The sequence below is a fragment of the Oncorhynchus mykiss genome, chromosome 2 (genome assembly GCF_013265735.2).
Source record: "Oncorhynchus mykiss isolate Arlee chromosome 2, USDA_OmykA_1.1, whole genome shotgun sequence".
NCBI lineage: Eukaryota > Metazoa > Chordata > Actinopteri > Salmoniformes > Salmonidae > Oncorhynchus > Oncorhynchus mykiss.
The window spans coordinates 82,608,615-82,621,979 of record NC_048566.1 but is presented as its reverse complement, the minus strand read 5'-3'; the positions used below and the strand labels follow the sequence as shown (position 1 = coordinate 82,621,979).

General features: G+C 43.7%; 1 protein-coding gene across 2 annotated transcripts in view; it reads right to left on the bottom strand.

Annotated features, from left to right (window-relative positions):
- LOC110497700 (pleckstrin homology domain-containing family G member 7) overlaps positions 1 to 13,365 on the bottom strand; it is a 37,079-nt gene that overhangs the window by 22,854 nt on the left and 860 nt on the right. For both annotated transcript variants that reach the window (XM_036956613.1, XM_036956620.1), the window contains exons 2-3: positions 11,912 to 12,704; positions 9,532 to 9,554 (exon numbers count right to left, since the gene is read on the bottom strand). In XM_036956613.1, coding sequence (XP_036812508.1) covers positions 9,532 to 9,554; positions 11,912 to 12,562 — 674 coding nt within the window. In that variant the 5' untranslated portion in view covers positions 12,563 to 12,704. The remainder of the gene's footprint in view (positions 1 to 9,531; positions 9,555 to 11,911; positions 12,705 to 13,365) is intronic.

The window sequence follows — 13,365 nt, the reverse complement described above, 5'->3', positions numbered from 1 at the left end:
ACAGCAAAGTCAAAAAATATATGGCAAATAGTAATCCAATATGCACGGTGTTAATAGATAAGATGGGAGGGGTTGAATGGAGCTGAAGCTTGGGAATAATAACAACTAATAACAACAAAACATACAATGTGATTTTCTGGATTTTTGTTTTAGATTCCGTCTCTCACAGTTGAAGTGTATCTATGATACAAATTACAGACCTTTACATGCTTTGTAAGTAGGAAAACCTGCAAAATGGGCAGTGTATGAAATACTTGTTCTCCCCACTGTACATACTGTAGTATGTATAAGCTGGAAGTAGAAGCTTAAGGTTGTTGTTCACTAGTTTACTCCAATTAAGGGGAAGATAGAAAATAATAAACGAAAATATATTTTAAAAAATATGTATATATATATATATATATATATGTACATTTGAAGTCGGACGTTTACATACACTTGGAGTCATTAAAACTTGTTTTTCAACCACTCCACAAATTTCTTGTTAACTACTGTATAGTTTTGGCAAGTCGGTTAGGACATCTACTTTGTGCATGACAAAAGTCATTTTTCCAAAAATTGTTACAGACAGATAATTTCACTTACAATTCACTGTATCACAATTCCAGTGGGTCAGAAGTTTACATACACTAAGTTGACTGTGCCTTTAAACAGCTTGGAAAATTCCAGAAAATGGTGTAATGGCTTTAGAAGCTTCTGATAGTCTAATTGACATCCTTTGAGTCAATTGGAGGTGTACTGTGGATGTATTTCAAGGCCTACCTTCAAACTCAGTGCCTCTTTTCTTGATATAATTTTTTTTTGTAGACCTCCACAAGTCTGGTTCATCCTTAGGAGCAATTTCCAAACACCTGAAGGTACCACGTTCATCTGTACAAACAATAGTACACAAGTATAAACACCATGGGACCACGCAGCCGTCATACCACTCAGGAAGGAGACGTGTTCTGTCTCCTAGAGATGAACGTACTTTGGTGCTAAAAGTGCAAATCCAGAACAACAGCAAAGGACCTTGTGAAGATGCTTGAGGAACAGGTACAAAAGTATCTATATCCACTGTAAAACGAGTCCTATATCGACATAAACTGAAAGGCTGCTCAGCAAGGAAGAAGCCACTGCTCCATAACCGCCATAAAAAAGCCAGACTATGGTTTGCAACTGCACATGGGGAACAAGATCGTACTTTCTGGAGAAATGTCCTCTGGTCTGATGAAACAAAAATAGAACCGTTTGGCCATAATGACCATCGTTATGATTAGAGGAAAAAGGGGGTGGCTTGCAAGCCGAAGAACACCATCCCAACTCTGAAGCACGAGGGTGGCAGCATCATGTTGTGGGTGTGCTTTGCTGTAGGAGGGACTGGTGCACTTCACAAAATAGATGGCATCATAAGGTAGGAAAAATATGTGGATATATTGAAGCAACATCTCAAGACATCAGTCAGGAAGTTAAAGCTTGGTCACAAAGCCCTGACCTCATCCAGGGACTGCGGTTGAAAATTAGCCGGCTGGCTAAAACCGGCACTTTTACTGAAACGTTGATTAATGTGCACTGTCCCTGTAAAAATGAAAAAATTAACTCAAACTCAATCCAATAGGAAATTTGTGGGCAGAACTGAAAAAGCGTGTGCGAGCAATGAAGCCTACAAACCTGACTCAGTTAGGAGCTCTGTCAGGGGGAATGGGCCAAAATTCATCCAATTTATTGTGGGAAGCTTGTGGAAGGCTACCTGAAACGTTTGACCCAAGTTAAACTATTTAAAGGCAATGCTACCAAATACTAATTGAGTGTATGTAAACTGCAGACCCACTGGGAATGTGATGAAAAAAATGAAAGCTGAAATAAATCATTCTCTCTACTATTATTCTGACATTTCACATTCCTAAGATAAAGTGGTGATCCTAACTGACCTAAGACAGGGAATTTTTAATCAGATTAATTGTCAGGAATTGTGAAAAACTGAGTTTAAATGTATTTGGCTAAGATGTATATAAACTTCAAATGTATGTATTTATGTGTGTATATGTATGTACATTACCAGTCAAACGTTTGGACACACCTACTCAAGGGTTTTTCTTTATTTTTTGCTATTGTCTACATTGTAGAATAATAGTGAAGACATCAAAACTATGAAATAACACATGGAATCACATAGTAACCAAAAAAGTGTTAAACACATCAAAATATATTTATATTTGAGATTCTTTAAAGTAGCCAAAGAATGCTTTTCCAATAGTCTTGAAGGCTGCTTTTCCTTCACTCTGCAGTCCAACTCATCCCAAACCATCTCAATTGGGTTGAGGTCAAAGGTCAGGTCATCTGATGTAGCACTCCATTACGCTCCTTCTTGGTCAAATAGCCCTTACACATCCTGGGGGTTTGTTGGGTCCTGTTGAAAAACAAATCATAGTCCCACTAAGCGCAAACCAGATGGGATGGCGTATAGATGCAGAATGCTGTGGTAGCCACACTGACAGTGTCACCAGCAAAGCACCCCCACACCATCACACCTCCTCCTGCATGCTTCACATTGGGAACCACACATGCAGAGATCATCCACTCGCAGACTCTGTGTCTCACAAAGACACGGCAGTTGGAACCAAAAACCTCACATTTGTACTCATCAGGCCAAAGGACAGATTTCCACCGATCTAATGTCCATTGGTTGTGTTTCTTGGCCCAAGCAAGTCTCCTCTTATTATTGGTGTCCTTTAGTAGTGGTTTATTTGCAGCAATTCAACCATGAAGGCCTGATTCACGTAGTCTCCTCTGAACAATTGATGTTAAGATGTGTCTGTTACTTGAACTATGTGAAGCATTTATTTGGTCTGCAATTTCTGAGGCTGGTAACTCGAATGAACTTATCCTCTGCAGCAGAGGTAACTCTGGGTCTTCCTTTCCTGTGGCGGTCCTCATGAGAGCCAGTTTTATCATAGTGCTTGATGGTTTTTGCGACTGCACTTGAGGAAACTTTCAAAGTTCTTGAAATGTTCTTGATTGACTGACCTTCGTGTCTTAAAGTAATGATGGACTGTTGTTTCTCTTTGCTTATTTGAGCTGTTCTTGCTATAATATGGACTTGGTATTTTACTAAATAGGGCTATCTTCTGTATACCACCCCTACCTTGTCACAACACAACTGATTGGCTTAAATGCATTAAGGAAATAAATTCCACAAATTAACTTTTAACAAGGCACACCTGTTAATTGAAATGCATTCCAGGTGACTATCTTATGAAGCTGGTTGAGAGAATGCCAAGAGTGTGCAAAGCTGTCATCAAGGTAAAGGTTGGCTACTTTGAAGAATCTCAAATATAAGATATTTTCATTTGTTAAACACTTATTTGGTTACTACATGATTCCATATGCGTTATTTCATAGTTTTGATGTCTTCACCATTATTCTACAATGTAGAAAATAGTAAAAATAAAGAAAAACCCTGGAATGAGTAGGTGAGTCCAAACTTTTGACTGGTACTGTATATACACTGCTCAAAAAATAAAGGGAACACTTAAACAACACAATGTAACTCCAAGTCAATCACACTTCTGTGAAATCAAATTGTCCACTTAGGAAGCAACACTGATTGACAATACATTTCAAATGCTTATTGTGCAAATGGAATAGACAACAGTTGGAAATTATAGGCAATTAGCAAGACACCCCCAATAAAGGAGTGGTAGGTCTGCAGGTGATAACCACAGACCACTTCTCAGTTCCTATGCTTCCTGGCTGATGTTTTGGTCACTTTTGAATGCTGGCGGTGCTTTCACTCTAGTGGTAGCATGAGACAGAGTCTACAACCCACACAAGTGGCTCAGGTAGTGCAGCTCATCCAGGATGGAACATCAATGCGAGCTGTGGCAAGAAGGATTGCTGTGTCTGTCAGCGTAGTGTCCAGAGCATGGAGGCGCTACCAGGAGACAGGCCAGTACATCAGGAGACATGGAGGAGGCCATAGGAGGGCAACAACCCAGCAGCAGGACCGCTACCTCCACCTTTGTGCAAGGAGGAGCAGGAGGAGCACTGCCAGAGCCCTGCAAAATGACCTACAGCAGGCCACAAATGTGCATGTGTCTGCTCAAACGGTCAGAAACAGACTCCATGAGGGTGGTATGAGGGCCCGACGTCCACAGGTGGGGGTTGTGCTTACAGCCCAACACCGTGCAGGACGTTTGGCATTTGCCAGAGAACACCAAGATTGGCAAATTTGCCACTGGCGCCCTGTGCTCTTCACAGATGAAAGCAGGTTCACACTGAGCACATGTGACAGGCGTGACAGTCTGGAGACGCCGTGGAGAACGTTCTGCTGCCTGCAACATCCTCCAGCATGACTGGTTTGGCGATGGGTCAGTCATGGTGTGGGGTGGCATTTCTTTGGGGGGCCACACAGCCCTCCATATGCTTACCAGAGGTAGCCTGACTGCCATTAGGAACCGAGATGAGATCCTCAGACCCCTTGTGAGACCATATGCTGGTGCGATTGGCTCTGGGTTCCTCCTAATGCAAGACAATGCTAGACCTCATGTGGCTGGAGTGTGTCAGCAGTTCCTGCAAGAGGAAGGCATTGATGTTATGGACTGGCCCGCCCGTTCCCCAGACCTGAATCCAATTGAGCACATCTGGGACATCATGTCTCGCTCCATCCACCAACTGTCCAGGAGTTGGCGGATGCTTTAGTCCAGGTCTGGGAGGAGATCCCTCAGGAGACCATCTGCCACCTCATCAGGAGCATGCCCAGGCGTTGTAGGGAGGTCATACAGGCACGTGGAGGCCACACACACTACTGAGCCTCATTTTGACTTGTTTTAAGGACATTACATCAAAGTTGGATCAGCCTGTAGTGTGGTTTTCCACTTTAATTTTGAGTGTGACTCCAAATCCAGACCTCCATGGGTTGATAAATTTGATTTCCATTGATAATTTGTGTGATTTTGTTGTCAGCACATTCAACTATGTAAAGAAAAAAGTATTTAATAAAAATATTTCATTCATTCAGATCTAGGATGTGTTATTTTAGTGTTCCCTTTATTTTTTTGAGCAGTGTATATATATATATATATATATATATATATATATACACTAAAAGGAAGTGATGCAGACGATTACATTGATAGAAGCTACAATCTATCTGCAATATTAAAGCTGATCTACCCCCTAAAAAAATGTAAAATAATATATATCTTTTTATAAAGAGAGATTTTGATGAATTTATGCATACTTTTTCATTCTTCCACAAGATTTAGTAGTCACGACACAAATCTAGGGTTGCTACCCAATCCGGCTGGTCGTTCATTGTATTTATGGACGCGACCCAGTTGTTCATTCTAATAGTTCCAACGCCATACTAGCTGGCAAATTTCTTATCCATTGCTTGCTAGCTAGCCAACTACGGCTAACTTACAGTCACATCAAAAAGTGCAGCCAGAATAACAGAAAAGTAGCTGGATTTGCATTTGTTTAAGCTGTTTTCTAGTTGAGATTTATTTGGATTCATCCATAACAATGACCTAATGAGACACGATTTCGCCTGCCGTTCAAAATGTGCTCGCTCACACGTCAGGACACCGTTGTTCAGAGGCGCTAGCCAACAACACAGCAACATAATCACTTCAAACTGAAGCTGGAAATACTGCAAACTAGCTGCACTTCGTTTTGTTTGACCTTTTTTCAATTGACATTTTTTTGTATAAAATGATGCCAGCTGATTCATGATTTCAACTGGCTGAGAAACACTGCCTGCCTGTATGTCTCGTCCCGACTCCCGACACGTTCATTACTATGGGACAGCAGGAGATCCAATTTGAACATTGAAACAATGTCGCAAATGTCAGAGACAGAGCAAGGTTTTACAAATCTCCGCGGTTGAAAACGAAATGTTAGTCTAAAAGAAATGTGAGATAATGTCGAGATGCTTTTTTATAGTGGAGATAAAGTATATAAATTGCCTGGCTGGGCTGATGAGACAGTGGATTGCGCATTCAGATGGAACAGAGTAAATAGGCATTTTAAAGCCATAGATTTAGAGGGTGGTAACTTGTGGAATGGACAACAGCTGGAATGCGGATTTAACCAATCAGCATTCAGGATTAGACCCACACATCATATAAAGGTATAACAACAATGCTTTATGACATAATAAGAGAAGGTGTAATACAAGGTGAGCAATACAGTATGTCAAAGGGAGGTACAGTATAAATAATACAGGTGTAATAACGAACACGAGTAATGGCGTAACAAATTAGTTACTGTATATTTAACAACATAATGGAAGAGAATCACCAGACAGAATATTCTCACGGTATTTGCCAAGAAGACGGTTTAACAGGAAATATCAGAATTCCTTTTGTCATTTCTACATTGATGAAATACCATATGCACTCACTGCACTGTGAACTAGCAAGTGCATGAGGGTTTGTGGTAAACATTACCATAAAGCGCCTGCGCACATGTGTGAGCGTGTGTGTGCTTTTATAGTCCTCAGCTCTTCTGTCAGAGGAAGAAACTAAAGCATTGCCAGACCCAAGAACCCAGACCCCTCAACTGTTTTCACGTCATCCCTTTGTGTTGTTGTCGAGGGTGAACTACAGGTACACACAGAATATTCAGAACAAATTCAAATCATGCAGAATTAATGGATTAGAGATGGCCAATAAATGAATTTATGTGTTGACATCTTATGCATTCGTTATGTTGTTTGCTATGGTAATAAAAAGTGTGTACCTACTTGAATTGACTTCCCTACCACTGCATAAATACACTGAGTGTACAAAACATTAAGGACACCTGTCTCCTCCCATTCATCTACAGTGATTGAAGTGGATTTAACAAGTAACATCAATAAGGGATCATAGCTTCCACCTGGTAATTCTATATCATGGTAAGAGCAGGTGTCCTTAATGTTTTGTACACTCAGTGTATGTACACACTCTATAAAACCAACCACAGTAGCTACCTCTGAGTTGACAAGATAGATTTCAGTTGTCTTTCCGGGGAATAGTGAGAGTAGTAATGATGAGCCAAATAACAACCTGATAGGCTGGTCTTTAGTCATTCAGTTTAACATTCACTACCAGTGCTGTGACTAGACTAGACTACTCACAGGCTTTATAGCTTTCATAGTGAGGTCTTGATTAACTCTCTCACCAGTTGCTCTATTAAACTAAAAGCTCATGGGTTTAGTTAACGTACCCATGAGTCCAGACTTTTTTCCATTTTTTATTCCTTCCTAATAGCTGAGTAATGAATGACAATTTAGAGTATAGTAACGTTAGACTAGGGTTACGTGAGACACAATCCAGTGTTTGTTTGATTGAAGACAGAGTAGAACATAATCACACCTGGTAGAACATAATCATTTTTTTCAGAATGTGAATGGTGTTATAATTTTGTTATCGTGTATACTGCACCATAAGTTAGACTTGGAGTACAGACTTTCGCTGTGCTTGGTGAAAGGTTATCTAGAAATGACGATACCATAAGGAAGACAAACAGCTGAAAATCCATGGCTGTTTATGATGGCGTATACAGAACCCACAAACAGGAACAGTTATACAACTACAGGGAACGGAAGTATGTTGGTTCTTGATTTTATTTTATGGTCTGTTACCAAAATGTCTCACCCTATCCAAAAAGTCTACCCATTGTCATTCTCCTTGGATTGTATGGATGTCCTCAGGAAACTGCTGTGTATCTGTAATGGTATGCTTATATAACCAGCCGTACTTATCTTATGTAAACCACCAACAGAAGACTGACTGACTTGAGTGTAGACGAGGTGCAGCAAGCCAACGTGTACACCTCAGCGGTGTCCTTCTGTGAGTGTACAATGAGACCCGAGTAATGTGGTATGTTAGTTCTCCCCTGGCCATGTCTGTTAACGCCTCAGCACAGATAATACCTCTGAGAGCAACTGCTGTTCTTTGTCCTCTCTAGGACTATCTTCTCTTTAGTAAACTAATATCAGTCATGGTAGTGTGGACCCTGGCGCATCTTATGGCCCTTATATGTATAGGCACACAAAGGGTGCTGAGTTACCAATACAAAGCTCAGTTGGTAGAGCATGGTGCTTGTTACACCAGGGTAGTGGGTTCTTTTCCCAGGACCACCCATACGTAAAATGCATGCAAACATAACTGTAAGTTGCTTTGGATAAAAGCAACTGCTAAATGGCATATATTATAGTTAACCAGCACCTTGAGCAGGCTATATGTCTTACAGTAAATGCAAGTGATGTTGGTGGTGGTGGAAGAGGACTGCATGTGGATCTGTCAAAAACAGTTCAGCACTAATTGCAGTTTATTTCCAAGCAGGTCACAAAGACATCATGTCTCATTGTGGCCAGTCAGAATGCCCTCTGTCTGTCGGCCCCTCTGCCACTGAGTCGAGCCACTGCAAAGAGGGGCACTTCGTCCCCCAAACCATCCCCCTGCAGCAAAATAACGATGCCTGAAAACAAAGCGGTTCTGACAAATGGTCTTCTGATCCCTGCCACCATGTGGGGGAAATGAGGGGGATGGTGCCAGGGTGTAACTATAATAATTACAAGGACAATAGCTGCCTAATTATCCAGTAGAAGAGTCCTGCCAGGGCGGCCCATTAGGAGGGGTGGTGGTGGAACTGCTGGCAGTCCAGGAAAAACAGCATGAACGAGGCCTTGTCTCGTCCACACATAGGATGCTAATTTGATCACCCTGTTGCATGAAAACTTTGTGTATTTTAAGGTTTAAAAAGGTTTTTGAAGTTTGTAATTTCCACTTTGAATTTTTTTGTTTATGAAAAATGTATTATATAAATTATAATCCACATTTCCTGTTGCTGTATGATTATCTTCCTGCTGCTCCAAACTGGCTCAAATGAAGATCTTATATCTGTAACCATGGGACTCTCATAACTATACCCACTGAGCTTATGCTGCTCTTCAAACAGTTTCACTAACAAACCCAAAGCACAACGAATATACAATGGAGCTCCCTCTACTCTGGGTCCAATCTTATTTCGCCGTTGAGCGCCAAATGTCCAATGAGAGGATGTAATTCAGGCAACAAGGCCCAGCTTGGGGACATTTTTCCCTCAAGATGTTTCCATACAAACAAACAAACTCCCGGGATCACTGGAACGGTGAACAAATTAGAGATAGCAAAAGAAAGAAACAACATACAATCATGCAAATTAGAACGTTTGGCTCAAAAATGGTTTGTTCACTGAATGGAGAGAAAGTGGATTCGTCTCTGTTTTGGTCCCTTTCGTGCTGGGTTATATTCATTAGGGCACACCATAGCAAAACATTTTGCAACGGAAAACAGTCAGTTTTGTTCTGTTTGGAGCCTAATGAATACAACCCTGGTTTCCTAACTGCGTGCCATAGTTCAGAGTTAGTTGGTTATAGGCAAATTCCCCTCCTGCCATGCAAATAATGTCCAGGTAGTATATGGTAATTGCAGGCCACAGTGTAGGTATTTTTGCCTAAACCAAGTGGGGACACAGATAACACTCAAATCACTCTGTGGGACTTGCGGGCGGCAGACCTACCTATTATGGCAAGCCTCCTTGTCCTGTAAAAACAGACAAAGGCAGCTTGGTTAGGATAATTATGTTGAAAATGGCTTTTTATAAAGCAGATACTAATGTGAAAGGGCAAACACAGACAGTGAACAATAGAACAGGATATCTACTGGATCTAAACATTAGGGATTGGTTTCTCTGGCACAGTTTAACCTTACTCTTGGCCTAAGAAGTACTTTCAACAGAGAATCTCCATTGAACATGCTTTTTAGTGCAGGACTAAGATTAATCTGGGTCCGGTTAACAAGCCCTAGAAGGTCAATGATGATTTAAGAGCCTTGAGTGTGATGGACTTGAGAAACCAAAGGCCCTGGCTGATTTTAAAGGTGTAGAAACTCTTGCAGAATACATAACACTAAATCAACAGGCCTCCTGCTCCTACATAACATGGATATATCACTTTCAAACAAACAAAACAGTTCAATCTCTTGAAAAAATATTATCTAGAGAAAAGTCAAAAGTGTTTTCATATGGTCGTTAGAATTTGAATAGCCCTTCGATAGCCCTTTACTATCTACAGAGAATGTTGGGGCTCTATTGAGAATGGCCCGGATAAAATGCTGGGAGCCCAATGAATAGATCCCCCCCATTAATTTATCCTAATGCCTACTGACCTCTATCACTGCTGACATTGGTGAATAGGAGGCCTGTGGAGGAGCCTTGCTGCCTTCCTAGGGCCCTCTGATCTGTTTGTGTGTGTGTGTGTGTGTGTGTGTGTGTGTGTGTGTGTGTGTGTGTGTGTGTGTGTGTGTGTGTGTGTGTGTGTGTGTGTGTGTGTGTGTGTGTGTTGTGAGAGAGGGAGGGCTTGCTGGGTGGTGGGGCTGTGCTGAGCTGTCAGTGCATTTACTGCTGATGCATTTGCTGTCAAAAGCTGACATTGTGAGCAGCCACCACAGTAAGCCAGGGAGAATGAGGGGGAGAGGACTGGTACCCAGGGAGAATGAGGGGGAGAGGACTGGTACCCAGGGAGAATGAGGGGGAGAGGACTGGTACCCAGGAGGAATGTGGTAGAGAGGACTGGTACCCAGGAGGAATGTGGTGGAGAGGGCTGGTACCCAGGAGGAATGTGGTGGAGAGGGCTGGTACCCAGGAGGAATGTGGTGGAGAGGGCTGGTACCCAGGAGGAATGTGGTGGAGAGGGCTGGTACCCAGGAGGAATGTGGTGGAGAGGGCTGGTACCCAGGAGGAATGTGGTGGAGAGGGCTGGTACCCAGGAGGAATGTGGTGGAGAGGGCTGGTACCCAGGGAGAATGTGGTGGAGAGGGCTGGTACCCAGGGAGAATGTGGTGGAGAGGGCTGGTACCCAGGGAGAATGAGGGGGAGAGGGCTGGTACTCAGGGAGAATGAGGGGGAGAGGGCTGGTACCCAGGGAGAATGTGGGGGAGAGGACTGGTACCTACCCAGGGATAATGAGGGGGAGGACTGGTACCCAGGGAGAATGAGGGGGAGAGGTCTGGTACCCAGGGAGAATGTGGTGGAGGACTGGTACCCAGGGAGAATGAGGGGGAGAGGTCTGGTACCCAGGGAGAATGTGGTGGAGAGGACTGGTACCCAGGGAGAATGTGGTGGAGAGGACTGGTACTCAGGGAGAATGTGGTGGAGAGGACTGGTACTCAGGGAGAATGAGGGGGAGAGGACTGGTACCCAAGGGAGAATGAGGGGGAGAGGGCTGGTACCCAGGAGGAATGTGGTGGAGAGGGCTGGTACCCAGGGAGAATGAGGGGGAGAGGACTGGTACCCAGGGAGAATGAGGGGGAGAGGACTGGTACCCAGGGAGAATGAGGGGGAGAGGACTGGTACCCAGGGAGAATGAGGGGGAGAGGACTGGTACCCAGGGAGAATGGGGGGGAGAGGACTGGTACCCAGGGAGAATGAGGGGGAGAGGACTGGTACCCAGGGAGAATGAGGGGGAGAGGACTGGTACCCAGGGAGAATGAGGGGGAGAGGACTGGTACCCAGGGAGAATGAGGGGGAGAGGGCTGGTACCCAGGAGGAATGTGGTGGAGAGGGCTGGTACCCAGGGAGAATGAGGGGGAGAGGACTGGTACCCAGGGAGAATGAGGGGGAGAGGACTGGTACCCAGGGAGAATGAGGGGGAGAGGACTGGTACCCAGGGAGAACGAGGGGGAGAGGACTGGTACCCAGGGAGAATGAGGGGGAGAGGACTGGTACCCAGGGAGAATGAGGGGGAGAGGACTGGTACCCAGGAGGAATGTGGTGGAGCTACTGGCTATCTGCTTTATAAGGCTCAGATAAAAAATATATATTATAAAGTCACAGTGTGGCATATGGCCACCATTCATGCTCAACTGAAAGTTCACCATTTGTGATCATAACATTAACTCACCTGATCATCGCTATCATCAGGAAATGCAAAGTCTTTACTAACACTTTGCACACTCAGTGCATCCAGAGATCCTTGTCTCGTGCAAGTGATACCATTGTCAAAAGTCTTTGATCTATGCGATCTGCTTTTCTCCCAGCCTGCGGATGAATTGGGCAGATTATCGAGATGGTTTCCTTCAACAGGAGGGGGGCTGGCCGCCAGCGGAGACTTGTGCCTTTGTACTGGTGAGAGGGGACTCAACGGGGACGGTGTATCTTCCATACCCGACTCCTCCTGTGTGCTGTCCATCCTCACAGGGTCCCGGAAGTCCACCTGCGAGCGTCGCGTGCTCCTCATCCTCCTCAAGGTCGGGGAGGTGGAGATGCGAGCCGGGGCTTGTCGGTCAAACTGGGTGAGCAAGCAGTCTGCCTCGACCAAAGACGTGTGTTTCTGTTTGGAGTGCGTTCTGGCCAAATCTATATGCATGATAAAGGGGTTACTGGTCTGCGTCTCCTTTTCCTCTGTGGGTTTTGAGACAGTTTGCGTCTCGACATTGTTCACAACCGTCACTTCCTTGTTCTCGTTCTCTAGCCACTCCATGTAACTCCAGTCCAAGCTTTTCTCTGCGTCCTGACCATTCTCGCGCACTATAACCTGTTTCAGCATAGACATCTTGCGCAAGACGGCATTGTAGGCCTAATTATGTCAGGAAAATAGTGGTATTTTGGTCCTTTTTTCCCAGGTGTGTTGGGGTCAGATCATCCACTGGCAGTTTAGCAGTTTAGCAGCAAGCAACGACATTTCAGTGACGTTTCTGTGGAATAAAAATGTATCTGCATTGGGTCTAATACAATAAATAGCCTACAAAATACAAAGCAGTCTAGGCGAGCCGTCAAGTCATAATCTTTTTTGTTCCGAGTTCAGTCCACTCACGTTGTGAAACAGTGAAGTAATGGATTTGAAAGCTGCTTCTTTTGCCGGCAGAGGGTGGGGGTAGGGGAAGTTCCCACTAAGCACTGACCTACGCATTACCACGGGAAGGTGTTTGGGTGTGGGGGTGAAGTAGAATGTATTTGTTGTGCCCGCGTTGTAGATGGTTATATCGGTCCGCTAATACAAGACTAGCAAAGGACCACTGCACTACTTTTGTGAGAATGTAAAAATATATATATATATGTTTGTTTTTTTTTGGGGGGGGGGGGGGGGGGGGGGGGGTCTTACTTCCCGTGGCTATCGACCGACGCCAACTATTTTTTTGGTCCTGTCCGGACCTTTTTTTCCTTTGCTTTTTTAGTTGTGGTCTGGACTGGCCTTAAATTCAATGTCAATGGACGCTGATTTTTCTGAAGAATCTAAAATATACAATATATTTTGATTTGTTTAACTGCTTTTTGGGGATACTACATGATTCCATGTGTTATTTCATAATGTTGATGTCTTCACTATTATTCTACAATGTAGAAAAAAAACTTTAA